This window comes from Heliconius melpomene, chromosome 21 (genome assembly GCF_056956725.1).
Source record: "Heliconius melpomene rosina isolate 202511_hmr_F chromosome 21, ASM5695672v1, whole genome shotgun sequence".
NCBI classification, from domain to species: domain Eukaryota; kingdom Metazoa; phylum Arthropoda; class Insecta; order Lepidoptera; family Nymphalidae; genus Heliconius; species Heliconius melpomene.
The window spans coordinates 14,059,929-14,078,332 of record NC_140409.1 but is presented as its reverse complement, the minus strand read 5'-3'; the positions used below and the strand labels follow the sequence as shown (position 1 = coordinate 14,078,332).

Genomic DNA, 18,404 nt, shown 5'->3' with positions numbered 1-18,404 from the left:
ACCTTCGTCTACGACAGAGACAGTCGTAATGGGCTCTTCACCTTCTTTTTCCACAGTTGTTATCTCGGTAACTTCTTGCTTAGGACCTTGCTTCTTACGGATGACGCGCTTTGTAGTTTTGACTTTTTTGGTTTCCCCAGTTAGCGTATGTACTTCGGTTACTTTCACCTCCTCTGGCTCTTCTTCTACGATTTGTGCCCTATCAGGTTTGTGTAATTCGTCAAGTGGAGCGATAGTATCGTCAGTTATTTCTTGTGTAGTGTGAACTGAGACAACAGGTGTTTTGTCGTCTTCTTGTTCAGTGGTAATTTCTGTAGTTTCGATTTTGGGACCTACCTTCTTTTTAATAATACGCTTTGTGATTTTCTTGTGTTTTGGCTTACCATCTGAGGTCTCCAATTCTTCAACAACGGTCTCCTCAGGAAGTTCGATGATTTCAACAGGTTGTGACTCTTCCCTAGGTGTATCTTCGTCTACGACAGAGACAGTCGTAATAGGCTCTTCACCTTCATTTTCCACAGTTGTTATCTCGGTAACTTCTTGTTTGGGACCCTGCTTCTTACGAATGACGCGCTTTGTAGTTTTGACTTTTTTGGTTTCCCCAGTTAGCGTATGTACTTCGGTTACTTTCACCTCCTCTGGCTCTTCTTCTACGATTTGTGCCCTATCAGGTTTGTGTAATTCGTCAAGTGGAGCGATAGTATCGTCAGTTATTTCTTGTGTAGTGTGAACTGAGACAACAGGTGTTTTGTCGTCTAATTGTTCAGTGGTAATTTCTGTAGTTTCGATTTTGGGACCTACCTTCTTTTTAATAATACGCTTTGTGATTTTCTTGTGTTTTGGCTTACCATCTGAGGTCTCCAATTCTTCAACAACGGTCTCCTCAGGAAGTTCGATGATTTCAACAGGTTGTGACTCTTCCCTAGGTGTATCTTCGTCTACGACAGAGACAGTCGTAATAGGCTCTTCACCTTCTTTTTCCACAGTTGTTATCTCGGTAACTTCTTGTTTGGGACCTTGCTTCTTACGGATGACGCGCTTTGTAGCTTTGACTTTTTTGGTTTCCCCAGTTAGCGTACGTACTTCGGTTACTTTCACCTTCTCTGGCTCTTCTTCTACGATTTGTGCCCTATCAGGTTTGTGTAATTCGTCTAGTGGAGTGATAGTGTCGTCAATTAATTCTTGTGTTGTGTGAACTGAGACAACAGGTGTTTTATCGTCTAATTGTTCAGTGGTAATTTGTGTAGTTTCGATTTTGGGACCTACCTTCTTTTTAATAACACGCTTTGTGATTTTCTTGTGTTTTGGCTTACCATCTGATGTCTCCAATTCTTCAACAACGGTCTCCTCAGGAAGTTCGATGATTTCAACAGGTTGTGACTCTTCCCTAGGTGTATCTTCGTCTACGACAGAGACAGTCGTAATGGGCTCTTCACCTTCTTTTTCCACAGTTGTTATCTCGGTAACTTCTTGTTTGGGACCTTGCTTTTTACGGATGACGCGCTTTGTAGTTTTGACTTTTTTGGTTTCCCCAGTTAGCGTACGTACTTCGGTTACTTTCACCTTCTCTGGCTCTTCTTCTACGATTTGCGCCCTATCAGGTTTGTGTAATTCGTCGAGTGGAGTGATAGAGTCGTCAATTAATTCTTGTGTAGTGTGAACTGACACAACAGGTGTTTTGTCGTCTAATTGCTCAGTGATAATTTGTGTAGTTTCGATTTTGGGGCCTACCTTCTTTTTAATAATACGCTTTGTGATTTTCTTGTGTTTTGGCTTACCATCTGATGTCTCCAATTCTTCAACAACGGTCTCCTCAGGAAGTTCGATGATTTCAACAGGTTGTGACTCTTCCCTAGGTGTATCTTCGTCTACGACAGAGACAGTCGTAATGGGCTCTTCACCTTCTTTTTCCACAGTTGTTATCTCGGTAACTTCTTGTTTGGGACCCTGCTTCTTACGAATGACGCGCTTTGTAGTTTTGACTTTTTTGGTTTCCCCAGTTAGCGTATGTACTTCGGTTACTTTCACCTCCTCTGGCTCTTCTTCTACGATTTGTGCCCTATCAGGTTTGTGTAATTCGTCAAGTGGAGCGATAGTATCGTCAGTTATTTCTTGTGTAGTGTGAACTGAGACAACAGGTGTTTTGTCGTCTAATTGTTCAGTGGTAATTTCTGTAGTTTCGATTTTGGGACCTACCTTCTTTTTAATAATACGCTTTGTGATTTTCTTGTGTTTTGGCTTACCATCTGATGTCTCCAATTCTTCAACAACGGTCTCCTCAGGAAGTTCGATGATTTCAACAGGTTGTGACTCTTCCCTAGGTGTATCTTCGTCTACGACAGAGACAGTCGTAATGGGCTCTTCACCTTCTTTTTCCACAGTTGTTATCTCGGTAACTTCTTGTTTGGGACCTTGTTTCTTACGGATGACGCGCTTTGTAGTTTTGACTTTTTTGGTTTCACCAGTTAGCGTACGTACTTCGGTTACTTTCACCTCCTCTGGCTCTTCTTCTACGATTTGTGCCCTATCAGGTTTGTGTAATTCGTCAAGTGGAGCGATAGTATCGTCAGTTATTTCTTGTGTAGTGTGAACTGAGACAACAGGTGTTTTGTCGTCTTCTTGTTCAGTGGTAATTTCTGTAGTTTCGATTTTGGGACCTACCTTCTTTTTAATAATACGCTTTGTGATTTTCTTGTGTTTTGGCTTACCATCTGATGTCTCCAATTCTTCAACAACGGTCTCCTCAGGAAGTTCGATGATTTCAACAGGTTGTGACTCTTCCCTAGGTGTATCTTCGTCTACGATAGAGACAGTCGTAATGGGCTCTTCACCTTCTTTTTCCACAGTTGTTATCTCGGTAACTTCTTGTTTGGGACCTTGCTTCTTACGGATGACGCGCTTTGTAGTTTTGTCTTTTTTGGTTTCCCCAGTTAGCGTACGTACTTCGGTTACTTTCACCTTCTCTGGCTCTTCTTCTACGATTTGTGCCCTATCAGGTTTGTGTAATTCGTCTAGTGGAGTGATAGCGTCGTCAATTAATTCTTGTGTAGTGTGAACTGAGACAACAGGTGTTTTGTCGTCTTCTTGTTCAGTGGTAATTTCTGTAGTTTCGATTTTGGGACCTACCTTCTTTTTAATAACACGCTTTGTGATTTTCTTGTGTTTTGGCTTACCATCTGATGTCTCCAATTCTTCAACAACGGTCTCCTCAGGAAGTTCGATGATTTCAACAGGTTGTGACTCTTCCCTAGGTGTATCTTCGTCTACGACAGAGACAGTCGTAATGGGCTCTTCACCTTCTTTTTCCACAGTTGTTATCTCGGTAACTTCTTGTTTGGGACCCTGCTTCTTACGAATGACGCGCTTTGTAGTTTTGACTTTTTTGGTTTCCCCAGTTAGCGTATACACTTCGGTTACTTTCACCTCCTCTGGCTCTTCTTCTACGATTTGTGCCCTATCAGGTTTGTGTAATTCGTCAAGTGGAGCGATAGTATCGTCAGTTATTTCTTGTGTAGTGTGAACTGAGACAACAGGTGTTTTGTCGTCTTCTTGTTCAGTGGTAATTTCTGTAGTTTCGATTTTGGGACCTACCTTCTTTTTAATAATACGCTTTGTGATTTTCTTGTGTTTTGGCTTACCATCTGATGTCTCCAATTCTTCAACAACGGTCTCCTCAGGAAGTTCGATGATTTCAACAGGTTGTGACTCTTCCCTAGGTGTATCTTCGTCTACGACAGAGACAGTCGTAATAGGCTCTTCTCCTTCTTTTTCCACAGTTGTTATCTCGGTAACTTCTTGTTTGGGACCCTGCTTCTTACGAATGACGCGCTTTGTAGTTTTGACTTTTTTGGTTTCCCCAGTTAGCGTACGTACTTCGGTTACTTTCACCTCCTCTGGCGTTTCTTCAACGATTTGTGCCCTATCTGGTTTGTGTAATTCGTCGAGTGGAGTGATAGTGTCATCAGTTATTTCTTGTATAGTGTGAACTGAGACAACAGGTGTTTTGTCGTCTAATTGTTCAGTGGTAATTTGAGTAGTTTCGATTTTGGGACCTACCTTCTTTTTAATAATACGCTTTGTGATTTTCTTGTATTTTGGCTTACCATCTGATGTCTCTAATTTTTCAACAACGGTCTCCTCAGGAAGTTCGATGATTTCAACAGGTTGTGACTCTTCCTTAGGTGTATCTTCGTCTACGACAGAGACAGTGGTTATGGGCTCTTCATCTTCTTTTTCCACAGTTGTTATCTCGGTAACTTCTTGTTTGGGACCTTGCTTCTTACGAATGACGCGCTTTGTTACTTTGACTTTCTTGGTTTCCCCATTTTGCGTACGTACTTCGGTTACATTCACCTCCTCTGGCGTTTCTTCAACGATTTGTGCCCTATCTGGTTTGTGTAATTCGTCGAGTGGAGTGATAGTGTCATCAGTTATTTTTTGTGTAGTGTAAGCTGAGACAACAGGTGTTTTGTCGTCTTCTTGTTCAGTGGTAATTTCTGTAGTTTCGATTTTCGGACCTACCTTCTTTTTAATAATACGCTTTGTGATTTTCTTGTGTTTTGGCTTACCATCTGATGTCTCCAATTCTTCAACAACGGTCTCCTCAGGAAGTCCGATGATTTCAACAGGTTGTGCCTCTTCCCTAGGTGTATCTTCGTCTACGACAGAGACAGTCGTAATGGGCTCTTCACCTTCTTTTTCCACAGTCATTATCTCGGTAACTTCTTGTTTGGGACCCTGCTTCTTACGAATGACGCGCTTTGTAGTTTTGACTTTTTTGGTTTCCCCAGTTAGCGTATGTACTTCGGTTACTTTCACCTCCTCTGGCTCTTCTTCTACGACTTGTGCCCTTTCAAGTTTGTGTAATTCGTCAAGTGGAACGATAGTATCGTCAGTTATTTCTTGTGTAGTGTGAACTGAGACAACAGGTGTTTTGTCGTCTTCTTGTTCAGTGGTAATTTCTGTAGTTTCGATTTTGGGACCTACCTTCTTTTTAATAATACGCTTTGTGATTTTCTTGTGTTTTGGCTTACCATCTGATGTCTCCAATTCTTCAACAACGGTCTCCTCAGGAAGTTCGATGATTTCAACAGGTTGTGACTCTTCCCTAGGTGTATCTTCGTCTACGACAGAGACAGTCGTAATGGGCTCTTCACCTTCTTTTTCCACAGTTGTTATCTCGGTAACTTCTTGTTTGGGACCCTGCTTCTTACGAATGACGCGCTTTGTAGTTTTGACTTTTTTGGTTTCCCCAGTTAGCGTATGTACTTCGGTTACTTTCACCTCCTCTGGCTCTTCTTTTACGATTTGTGCCCTATCAGGTTTGTGTAATTCGTCAAGTGGAGCGATAGTATCGTCAGTTATTTCTTGTGTAGTGTGAACTGAGACAACAGGTGTTTTGTCGTCTAATTGCTCAGTGGTAATTTCTGTAGTTTCGATTTTGGGACCTTCCTTCTTTTTAATAATACGCTTTGTGATTTTCTTGTGTTTTGGCTTACCATCTGATGTCTGCAATTCTTCAACAACGGTCTCCTCAGGAAGTTCGATGATTTCAACAGGTTGTGACTCTTCCTTAGGTGTATCTTCGTCTACCACAGAGACAGTCGTAATGGGCTCTTCACCTTCTTTTTCTACAGTTGTTATCTCGGTAACTTCTTGCTTAGGACCTTGCTTCGTACGGATGACGCGCTTTGTTGTTTTGACTTTCTTGGTTTCACCAGTTTGTGTACGTATTTCGGTTACTTTCACCTCCTCTGGAGTTTCTTCAACGATTTGTGCCCTATCTGGTTTGTGTAATTCGTCAAGTGGAGTGATATTGTTGTCACTTATTTTTTGTATGGTGTGAACTGAGACAATAGGTGTTTTGTCGTCTTCTTGTTCAGTGGCAATTTCTGTAGTTTCGATTTTCGGACCTACCTTCTTTTTAATAATACGCTTAGTGATTTTCTTGTGTTTTGGCTTACCATCTGATGTCTCCAATTCTTCAAAAACGGTCTCCTCCGGAAGTTCGATGATTTTAACAGGTTGTGACTCTTCCCTAGGTGTATCTTCGTCTACGACAGAGACAGTCGTAATGGGCTCTTCACCTTCTTTTTCTACAGTTGTTATCTCGGTAACTTCTTGCTTAAGACCTTGCTTCTTACGGATGACCCGCTTTGTAGTTTTGACTGTCTTGGTTTCACCAGTTTGTGTACGTATTTCGGTTAATTTCACCTCCTCTGGCTTTTCTTCTACGATTTGTGCCCTATCCGGTTTGTGTAATTCGTCGAGTGGAGTGATAGTGTCATCAGTTATTTCTTGTGTAGTGTGAACTGAGACAATAGGTGTTTTGTCGTCTTCTTGTTCAGTGGTAATTTCTGTAGTTTCGATTTTCGGACCTACCTTCTTTTTAATAATACGCTTAGTGATTTTCTTGTGTTTTGGCTTACCATCTGATGTCTCCAATTCTTCAACAACGGTCTCCTCAGGAAGTTCGATGATTTCAACAGGTTGTGACTCTTCCTTAGGTATATCTTCATCTACGACAGAGACAGTCGTAATGGGCTCTTCACCTTCTTTTTCTACAGTTGTTATCTCGGTAACTTCTTGTTTAAGACCTTGCTTCTTACGGATGACGCGCTTTGTAGTTTTGACTGTCTTGGTTTCACCAGTTTGTGTACGTATTTCGGTTAATTTCACCTCCTCTGGCTTTTCTTCTATGATTTGTGTCCTATCCGGTTTGTGTAATTCGTCGAGTGGAGCTATAGTGTCATCAGTTATTTCTTGTGTAGTATGAACTGAGACAATAGGTGCTTTGTCGTCTTCTTGTTCAGTGGTAATTTCTGTAGTTTCGATTTTCGGACCTACCTTCTGTTTAATAATACGCTTAGTGATTTTCTTGTGTTTTGGCTTACCATCTGATGTCTCCAATTCTTCAACAACGGTCTCCTCAGGAAGTTCGATGATTTCAATAGGTTGTGACTCTTCCTTAGGTGTATCTTCGTCTACCACAGAGACAGTCGTAATGGGCTCTTCACCTTCTTTTTCTACAGTTGTTATCTCGGTAACTTCTTGCTTAAGACCTTGCTTCTTATGGATGACGCGCTTTGTAGTTTTGACTGTCTTGGTTTCACCAGTTTGTGTACGTATTTCGGTTACTTTCACCTCCTCTGGAGTTTCTTCAACGATTTGTGCCCTATCCGGTTTGTGTAATTCGTCGAGTGGAGTGATAATGTCGTCAGTTATTTCTTGTGTAGTGTGAACTGAGGTAACAGGTGTTTTGTCGTCTTCTTGTTCAGTGGTAATTTCTGTAGTTTCGATTTTTGGACCTACTTTCTTTTTAATAATACGCTTAGTGATTTTCTTGTGTTTTGGCTTACCATCTGGTGTCACTACTTCTTCAACAATGGTCTTTTCAGGAAGCTCGACGATTTCAACGAGTTCTGATTCTTCCCTGGGCGTGTGTTCATCTACGACAGAGACAGTCATTCTGGGCTCTTCACCTTCTTTTTCCACAGTTGTTATTTCGGTTACTTCTTGCTTGGGACCTTGCTTCTTTCGGATGATGCGCTTTGTAGTTTTGACTTTCTTGGTTTCACCAGTTTGCGTACGTATTTCGGTTACTTTCACCTCTTCAGGTGTTTCTTCAACGATTTGTGCCCTATCCGGTTTATATATTTCGTCGAGTGGAGTGATAGTGTCGTCAGTTATTTCTTGTGTAGTGTGAACTGAGACAACAGGGGTTTTGTCGTCTTCTTGTTCAGTGGTAATTTCAGTAGTTTCGATTTTGGAACCTACCTTCTTTTTAATAATACGCTTAGTGATTTTCTTGTGTTTTGGCTTACCATCTGATGTTTCCAATTCCTCAACAATGGTTTCCGCAGGAAGCTCGACGATTTCAACGGGTTGTAACTCTTTCTTTGGCGTGTGCTCTTCTACGACAGAGACAGTGGTTATGGGCTCTTCACCTTTTTCCACATCTGTTATCTCGGTTACTTCTTGCTTGGGACCTTGCTTCTTACGAATGACGTGCTTTGTGGTTTTGACTTTCTTGGTTTCACCAGTTTGCGTACATATTTCGGTTACTTTCACCTCCTCTGGTGTTTCTTCAACGATTTCTGCCCTATCCGGTTTATATATTACGTCGAGTGGAGTGATAGTGTCGTCAGTTATTTCTTGTGTAGTGTGAACTGAGACAACAAGGGTTTTGTCGTCTTCTTGTTCAGTGGTAATTTCTGTAGTGTCGATTTTGGGACCTACCTTCTTTTTAATAATACGCTTTGTGATTTTCTTGTGTTTTGGCTTACCATCTGAGGTCTCCAATTCTTCAACAACGGTCTCCTCAGGAAGTTCGATGATTTCAACAGGTTGTGACTCTTCCCTAGGTGTATCTTCGTCTACGACAGAGACAGTCGTAATGGGCTCTTCACCTTCTTTTTCTACAGTTGTTATCTCTGTTACTTCATGCTTATGACCTTGCTTCTTACGAATGACGCGCTTTGTAGTTTTGACTTTCTTGGTTTCACCAGTTTGCGTACGTATTTCGGTTAATTTCACCTCCTCTGGTGTTTCTTCAACGATTTGTGCCCTATCCGGTTTGTGTAATTCGTCTAATGGAGTGATAGTGTCGTCAGTTATTTCTTGTGTAGTGTGAACTGAGACAACAGGGGTTTTGTCGTCTTCTTGTTCAGTGGTAATTTCTGTTGTTTCGATTTTGGGACCTACCTTCTTTTTAATAATACGCTTAGTAATTTTCTTGTGCTTTGGCTTACCATCTGATGTCTCTACTTTTTCAACAATGGTCTTTTCAGGAAGCTCGACGATTTCAATGATTTGTGATTCTTCCCTAGGCGTGTGTTCGTCTTTGACAGAGACAGTTGTTATGGGCTCTTCATCTTCTTTTTCCACAGGATTTATCTCGGTAACTTCTTGCTCCGGACCTTGCTTCTTAGTAATGACGCGCTTTGTTGTTTTAACTTTCTTGGTTTCATCAGTTTGCGTACGTACTTTGGTCACTTTCACCTCATCTTGCGTTTCTTCTACGATTTGTTTCCTATCCGGTTTGTGTAATTCGTCGAGTGGAAAGATAGTGTCGTCAGTTAATTCTTGTGTTGTGTGAACTGTGACAACAGGTGTTTTGCCGTCTTCTTGTTCAGTGATAATTTCTTTAGTTTCGATATCACAGGTCCTACCCACCTTTGTTTTAATAATACGTTTAGTGATTTTCTTTTGCTTTAGCTTACCATCTGCTGTCTTCAGTTCTTCAGCAACGGTCTCCTCAGGAAGGTCGATGATTTTAACAGGTTGTGACTCTACCTGAGGCGTATATTCGCCAATAATTACAGAAACTTTAGTGATGGGTTCTTCACCCTCTTTTTCTATAGTAGTTATCTCAGTTATTTCATCTTTAGTATCTTTTTTTATCACAGTTTTTATAACATTTAAATCCGCAGGAACTTCTTCAATCAATACATTTCCATTAGATTTTCGAGTGTTTTCCTGTGGTTTCTGTATTTCTTCATCTATCATTTCCTCTATGATTACTTGAGTTGGTAATTTTGGGATATCGAAATATTCATCTGGTAATTCTACAGTGGTTCTTTCAATATCTGTCCTGCTATTACCATAATCATCACCATCATATTCTTCAATGTTGACCTCATGTTGCTTATCTTGTTTAGTAATTTGTTGTACATCATCGTCTATTCTCTCTTCTATTACGACATCACCGTCTATATTCTTATCTTGATGTTTTCTTTTTTTACGTAATATGGTTCTTTTTGTTTTGATTTGTATGGGTTGATTACTCCCAGGCGCTTGAACAAATTTAGTTACGATTTCTTCCAGTTCTTCAATGTCTGAGGATTTAGGGGAGGCATACGGCTGATTTGAGTTATCTGAAATTCAAGATTATAATGAAAAATTGCAAGAACTGAATAATAAAATCTAAAATATTTTTCACCGTGTAGGTGAAGTAATTGGCTAAGTAATCTATCCATCCAATTTGTATATTATGAATATGATAGCATGGATAAATAAAATAAATATTGAGTGAATTGACTTAATCTATATATATAAAAAAAATTAAGTGTATTTGTGAATTTAAATTTTTCGCGTTATTAAAGTGCATGTAGTTGTTTAGACAACACTAAAATACAAACGAATAATTTTAACATTTTTGACTGTCTGTCTTTCTGTGTGTCCGGGCTCGGCGCGGGCGCGACCTTAACTGAAAGATAGAGGGGGTTGTGGACACATGTGCTACATTTTATCCGGAAACTCTCGCGAGACGGATCCGCGATCGGTACAGCGAAACGTGGGAAAAACCATGTCTGCGTTGTGTCTAGTCTTTTGCCTGCCCAGATAGTTATAAAATAACGTTTTTTCTACTAAATATGACAATTTCTGCAAAATCAAATAAAATCACAAAGTTTTAAATTATGATTTATTAAGCGTTAGACGGCCTCTTATATAATATTAAATAAATATTCAAATACTTCAAGAACGCGAAGCCGCGTGGGGGCCGCTATTATATCTCAATACTAGCCAACCTGGGCGACTTCGCACGCTTTAACTATAGGAATATTTATTAAATATGTTTAAGAAATTATTTTCTGTTTAGGAGGTGAATTTTAAAAAACCGCGAAACATGTTTAAAGAAATATTTATTAAAGTCTGATTTTTTTTTAAAAGCGGTGGCGATCCAGAATTTTTTTATACAAAATCCCTTCTCAGTGATTGTCCAGATTACGGAAGTAAATATCTGCCCAAATTTCACGTTTCTATTATCAGCAGTTACGGTTGTGCGTGCGTCTTACCTCATTTAGTGGGAATATGTCCTTTTTTATATGTATTATATAGACTAGCCGACCTGAGCGGCTTTGCCCGCTTGAACTACAAATATTTATTAAATTATTAATGAAAAAATTTTCAAATTATTTATGAAATTATTTTCAGTTTAGGGGGGTTAATTCAAAAAACCACGAAACACGTGTTCAATGAAATATTTTTAAGTCTTAAAATGGGTGGCGATTTAAAGATCTTTCCATATAAACTTCAATATCCCTAATTCATCTTTTTAGTGTTTAAAATTTTTCAAAACCCCTTCTTAGTGGATGTCTACATTATGAAAATAAACATCTGTCCAAATTTCACGTCTTGCCTCAGTCAGTGAGAACATATCCTTTATATAGATATAGATATACATATATATATATACAAAGGATATGTTCTCACTGACTGAGGCAAGAAGTGAAATTTGGATATATATCGGTAAAAAGATATACATAATAAGGTATAGTCAGAAAAAAAATCGACGATCCATAAAAACACAATTATAATGTTAGAGTTGCAGTTCTTTAGTTACGCTCCTAAAGTAGTCTAATGTGATTGAATAAAACCAAGAACTTTAAGACCTATTCGAATTTAAACATTTGATTATTCTTCTTTTATGAGAAAATTAAACTAAGTCAAATCTTTGTGATTCATGTAGTAGATTTAAAGTCACTGTATTTATAAATTAGGCGCTTTCAAGTTATGGAAATTGGGGACATGAGGGTTATATTCTTTTTGTATTAAAAGATGTAAATTGTAATAAAATACAATATACCTCATCTATATATGTATATATACAATATACATATAATACCGAGTACAAGATACATTTAAAAGTATTGCTAATTTATTGTAGTAAAATTAAAAGAAATCGTAGTGAAAAGACTCGAAAACAATTTAAAACATTTCACTCACCGATAATTCGAAATTCTTCTTGCAATGTCGCCACATTTGTGTCTTCTGTAGTAATCATTTCAACATCGAGCAGTTGTGGTTTCTCTTTCTTGTAGGGTATTACATGTTCTTCAAGAATTTGATCAGTTATTTCTAATTCATTAGATACATTTAAAATAGATTTTGGTTTTTGTTTTATTGGTTCAGTAATATGTAAATCTGTTTCGTTTTGTAGAGTGACATTGTCTGTGACGATTAATGGAGATATGTTATTTGTTTTAATAGCCGGAATCACTAATTGTGCTGCGTGCGTTTTCAGTTCGCCTAAATGAGTTTCAGAAATATTTTCGGTACATTGTAAATATGTCAAGTGTGTTAAGGATATTGATGCATTTTCTTGATGTAATTTTTTTTCAAAGTTTGTTTCTACTTCGCTTTCATGAATCATTAACTGAGTTTGATTTACTGCCTCAGATTTTACTGGTTTAGTTACGATGGGTTTTTCTTCAGTAGTTAATATTTTTTCAAAGTTTGCAGTATTTTCACTTGGGATTATTTCAGTTTGTTGTAGTGATTTTAATGGTAAAATCGCTTGACTGATATTTTGGTTTTTCATTTGTTCTTTCGGCAAATGCGCTATCTGTTCTTCACCAAGATTTTCAGTGACAGTAAAGCTGGTATGTGTATCCAAATCAAGAGAAGCCTTACTGAACTCTGGTCGAAGAATTCTTGTAAAATCTTTAACATTTTCTAATATTTTTTGCTCTAAAGCGTTAATTCCTTCAGAAGTAATTGGAATTTGTTCAGCTTTTTGATTAGCCATCACATTAGATTTAGTATAGATTTGTGATTTTTCTTCAGTAACAACTTCTGTTTGTTCAATGCCGTTCAACTCTATTACAAGTTTTTTCGCACTCTTAGGAATTTCTAATAAGGTAGATAACTTCTCAGAGTCTTCATGAACAATATTTTCTTCTGTGAAATAGTTTTGTTGAAGTTCTAGTTCATATTCAGGGGAGTTTTCGATAGCAGAATATTCGGCAGATATTAGTTTTGTACTTTCTAATATTTGTGGTAATTCTGTCAGAACAACATCGGCTTCAATGGATTGTGCCTCTAAACCTTTTTCTTCTACAGGTACAACTTTAATAATGGCGTCTGGAGTTTCCTGTATTAGAATTTCTGTATTTTCAATTGCAGTTAAGCTAAGCATGTCCCCCTTGGCTCTTACTTTCTGTGGTTCATTTATGGGATGTAGTATTTCAACACTTTCAATTATTTGCTGCGCTTCTTTTTTCACACCTTCTGTTAAGACATGGGTTTTTAAAGCAGTTTCAGATTTAGATTCTTTACATACAATAGGCATCAAGTTGTCTTCAATAGCTGTGATCACACTTGTTGTAATATGATGAGTAGTGTCAATAACAGTTTGTTGTTCTTTACTTAAGGGTGCAGTATCTGGCTTTAGGTTCCCTTCGTTTTCTTTAGCATAAACATCGATAACAGTGATGTGTTGTTGAGTGTCTAAATGTAAAATTGATTTCTCTTCTTTTCGCTCACCATTTTTAAATAGCAAAGCCTCCTTTTCTGTAGGTATAATTTCTTGTACTTCTATAGTTTGTTTTGTTTCAAATGATGTCTCTATTACTTTGGCCTGATCCCTCGATTTTATTTCAAAAGGATGTTCTTTTTCATGAGAATCAATTAGAGAAACAGAAAAATGTTTAGATAATTCAATATTCGGGGAAACCTGTTCTGTTTTATCAAATACACTTTTGTCAAATATATTGCCGTATTCAAATGGTATGACCTCTGTTGTATCCCTGTGGTCATCCATTTCAACAATTATTGATGGCATTTCTTCTTTAATTTTCTTATGAATTAATAAAACCTGTGATTGTTCTTCAGAGTTTACTTCACTCACCAATAAAGGTTTTTCACTATCTAAACTGAAGTCTTTTATTTCATTACTTACATAATCTAACTTACTAAGTTTATCCTCCGACTCCGAAACTTGGCAAACTTCAATATTTATATGTTGGTGCGTGTTCAGAGATACATCAGGCGTATATTTCAAAGCTAAATTATTGAATTTAAGAAGATTCTCCTTTTCTGCACTTATTTCTTCTGAAATATCTACATGATGAGAAAGTATAATATTAAAATCAGCTTTTTGTTGCTTCGTATCGCCTGTCGATGATAAAACATCTTCTTGTTCATGTGGTATTACTTCTGTCGTACCTATTGAGGATCGTAATGGCGTATCATGTCTAGCTTGTAAGTAATGTGATTTATTTTTTGGGACATTCGGCATATTTGATTCAGTCTCTGAGGGAATTATCTGTGTAATATCAATATATTTTTCTTCTTCAATATGTTCCTTCAGAGTTTTCATATCAGGTTTTTTATCAATATTTTCAATAAATTCTGACCTATCTGATGTAATTACTTCAGTTAGCACGATTTGACTAAGTGGTATAAATTCAATTGAAACATCGTGCTTTGGCGTAGGTAGTTTGCCGACAAATTGTTTTTCTTGATCAACTACATTTGTAGTATTTCCTACAATAGCTTGAGCTTCTACGAGGTCTGTAGTAACATAAGAATGGCATATTTTTTCTTCAAATACAACTCCTTCACTTTCAGCCACTATTATTTCTGTTTGTTGTAAATTTTGAAGTTCAAGCGATTTTACTTTTGGTATTTCTTTTTTAATATTTTCCTTTAGTTCTGCAGTAGACTCTATATAAAGTACTTCTTCAACATTGGCAGCTTTACCATATATGTCATCAATTTTGGATAAAGCTATTTTGTTGGCTACATCGGGTTCATTAGATGTATCCAAATGATCACACTGTGGTAATATCTCTGTTGTTTCGAGACTTATAAACTCAGGGATTTTGACCACTACTTGTTGTTGTTCTGGTGTATCAATCAAAAGTAACTTATCCTCTTTTTCGGCCATAATATTTTCATCATATTCAGGCGCTGTGAGACTACCAATGACGACAGATGCTTCTTTTTTATCCACAATTTCTTTAGTTTCTAGAACCTTTTCAGAAGAATGTACCATAGTTTCTTGCTGTATAATAGCATCTGCGATTATTGCTTGTGGAGTAGCCGCAATTTCAGTTACTTTAGTATATTTTTTAAATAAAGAAGGAATTATCTCAGTTTCAACATTTTCTACAATAACAGCTTGATTAGCATTCACATTTAATAAAGCTTCAGCCAACTTTGGTTTTATTAGTACAAGTAACCTTTCTTTTTCATTATAATCAGTAGTGGTGACTGTTATTTCTTGATGTGCAATGTTTTCTATATTCGCTTTTTTCACTGTAAGACTTACCTTATCACTAGTCAAACCTATGCTTGAATCTGTAACATATTGCGCAGATATTGCAACAGGCCGACAAACAATGTCCTTAGAAATTTTACAAGTTTCCAAAAGTAATTCAGATTTTTCGTAAAGGTCTTCTTTTTCATGTGGCAATGTCTCAGAGATTTTTATTGTTTCTTCTACTGCGACTAATTGAGGTGAAATAGATTTGAGATCTGGGGTTACAGGAATATCAAGAACTAATTGTGTATCTAAAGCTTTGTTTTCAGATATTTGTATAGGTAGATGAGAATCTGGTACAATTCCAGCTTCTTGGCTTTTCGGTTTTGATATATCTAAAGCTGTTGCAGAATCTCCTAGACTAACTTCGGATATCATTGGAAGCTTGTGATCAACGTCTACTTCAATTTTAGCAAATTTATTGGATGGTATATGTTGAGTAACAAGATTATCCTCCGTAGAGTTTGAAATTGTCTCAATTATATTTAAACTGTCATTCAGTGTAAATGAAGCTTTAGGATGACCCTGTGTAATAGGTTCTTCGTTTAATTTTTGTAATTGTTCATGTACGGTTGCCTCTATAATAGTAATTTCTTCATGAAGATCCCTTTCCACACAAGCAGTGTCGGTTTTTGGTTGTAATTGATGTAAAATACCAATTTGATCAGCTGTAGTTATTTCTTGAGCAATAGGTGTTATCAGGTTATGTGTGGAAATTGGTTGAGTTTTTAGTAATTTTGGAATAGCCTCTGTTATTAATTTTTTTTCAGAATCTACTGTTTCTGTTGCCAGCACAAAAATTGGCATGTTGGGAATTAAGGTTATGGATACATTCTCGGATATTGTTGATTCATAAGTTTGTGGAATTTCTTGGTCATGGATAAACGGTGATGAAACAATTTTTGCGTTTTCTTCAATAACAGCTTCGGTGGCTACTTTATTTTCTACTACTTCCGAAGGTTTCAATTCTACCATGGTAGACATTTGTAAGGTTTCTATAGTAATAATAGGTTCAATAGCTTTTATATCTACATTTGCAGTTGCTATTTGTTTATTATCTTTTTGTAGTAACTCTTTCTCGCTTTCATGAACTTGAATTTCTTCGACGACAGTTTTATCTAATGTTGATATAGTGATTTTTGCCTTAGTGCTGGGAAGAGGGTGTTTATCAACGAAATTGTTTTCCGAATCATTTACAATTGTTTCTGTATTAAGCTTATGTTGATGTTCTTGGAAACCAACATCAGCTTTTTTCTCTGGTAGTATTTCAGGAAGCAGTTCTGATTCCTTCACGTGAGATGTAGTCAAATAGTTACATAAGCTATCGTGGAGTATTAAATCATTTTCTATTTTTGATTCTGTCGGAATATTCGGAATGATCAAAGGACCTTCTCTTTCATGAACATCTTTTGTAGATATAACAATGCTATCTTTAGATGTTATATCAACATTAGCTTCTTGGGAATAAGGTACTTTAAACGCGCGAAGTGAACCTTCTTTCTCTTGCACATTGTGAATTTCTGTCACAAGTTGATTAGATACTAATATATCTTTTTTGGCCGTTTCTGTCGGAACTATTAATTCTGGATAGTATTTTCCTGATTTATCTTCCACAATTACCTCTCCCACTTGTACTGACTCTAATAAATTAAAGTTCAGTTTTGAAGTAACTGCTTTTTCAAGATTTTGATTAATAAATTCATGTTCTCGAGTTTCATCATTGATTTCCGTAACATTTAGTCCCAATAAAGGTGAAATAGAAACAGCAGCAAACGATCTCGTGATTTGTGAATCGTTTATGGGTATTTCTTTATCTGATATAATTTCATGTGAGACATTCAGAGCATCTTGTAAAATTATCGATGATTTTGCACGTTCTTCATGTTTAAAATGTTTGTCGAGGACAGCAACAGACATATTAACGAATGTGTCAGAGGTTGTTATAGTTTCTGCAGGCACTACTCCAGCAAGAGCCTTGATATCTATTTTTATATGCTTGTCCTGATATTCACCAACAGAACTACCTATTTCAACTTCTGTTATTTGCAGTGGTTCTATTTGAGAGAAGATTTCTTGAACTGTTCTAGTATTTAGTATTTCTTTTGCCTGGAGGAGCTCTTCTTTATCATGAGTATCTTGAATATTACTTATTAACGGATATGTAGTATCAAAACTCACTGACGCAACATTTGGTCTTTGGTACTCAGGTACTGTATGAGCTACTTCACTTAAAGGAATTGTCTCATTTATTGTATCATACACGTCTGTAGCAAGAGTCGATGTAAATTGAATAGATTCACTTTCTAGGACTTTTGCTACATCTTCATCTAACTGTTGAACATTTTGTTTCGGGTATAACTTATGCATAGATTTTTTAACAATTTGTTCTTCTACTTCCACCATTTCTTCAGAACCTACCACTTGTTTTTTGTACTTTTTGCATTTCTCTTTTTCTTTTACATCTGTGAAATCACAGTACAGTCAGTAATGCGTCCACAAGTAATATAACGATGTAATAATTGAAATGTAAAATAGCGTAAAGCGTAAGTTAATGAGTTATTTATGTATATAACTGCACCATATTAATATTGTGTTTAGTAAGTTCTGTTAAAGTTGATTCTATGTTTACATATATTATTAATATATAAATTTAATACTTACACACCTGTGCGTTATAATATTAACATAAATATTTAACTTGTTAACGTATCCAAAAAGCGTATTTTTTATGTGCGAAATTACATTAGGTACATACCTTAATGCTATTTTTATATAGAGCCATAACTCAACTAATACATAGGTATGTGGCATTAATTATTACTTAATGCTATTGTATTAATAACTACTTACTATACATTAAAATACATATACTAGATACTTAAGCTGTAATCAATCAATATTACTTATTAATATTGTTAACATATTCAAGAAGCGTGTATTTTGTATCGGCAATCGGAATGTTATTTCACATCAATGATTAAAGCATTAATAAACGGTTACATCAAATCGCGATATTATTGTTATAAGATTTATTCACCACCTCACCAAACTATTACAATACATATACTTTTTAAAACTTATATTAAAAGCTTAAACATAAAAGCTATCACATGACAATTTTTTGACATATATCCTTAAATATCCGACGACATAGATACCTATACCATATAAAGCGAAAATAAAATTCAATGTAAACCCGTATTTACAGTCTTACTTATTAAGATGTACTAGCACATATAATATTAACGGATTTTTGTAACAATTAAACTGAACTGACTACCTATAGGATATTTAACTTACCATGTAATGGTAAGTTAAATATTGCAATCAGGGCAAGCTTATATATTGTTAATTGCAA

General features: G+C 36.6%; 1 protein-coding gene across 1 annotated transcript in view; it reads right to left on the bottom strand.

Annotated features, from left to right (window-relative positions):
* The window catches only part of sls (sallimus), a 111,135-nt gene that overhangs the window by 33,710 nt on the left and 59,021 nt on the right, over positions 1 to 18,404 (bottom strand). Inside the window, exons 32-35 of the mRNA XM_085206653.1 lie at positions 11,728 to 17,508; positions 6,032 to 9,875; positions 1,093 to 3,712; positions 169 to 915 (exon numbers count right to left, since the gene is read on the bottom strand). Of these exons, the coding sequence (XP_085062779.1) occupies positions 169 to 915; positions 1,093 to 3,712; positions 6,032 to 9,875; positions 11,728 to 17,508 (12,992 nt within the window). The remainder of the gene's footprint in view (positions 1 to 168; positions 916 to 1,092; positions 3,713 to 6,031; positions 9,876 to 11,727; positions 17,509 to 18,404) is intronic.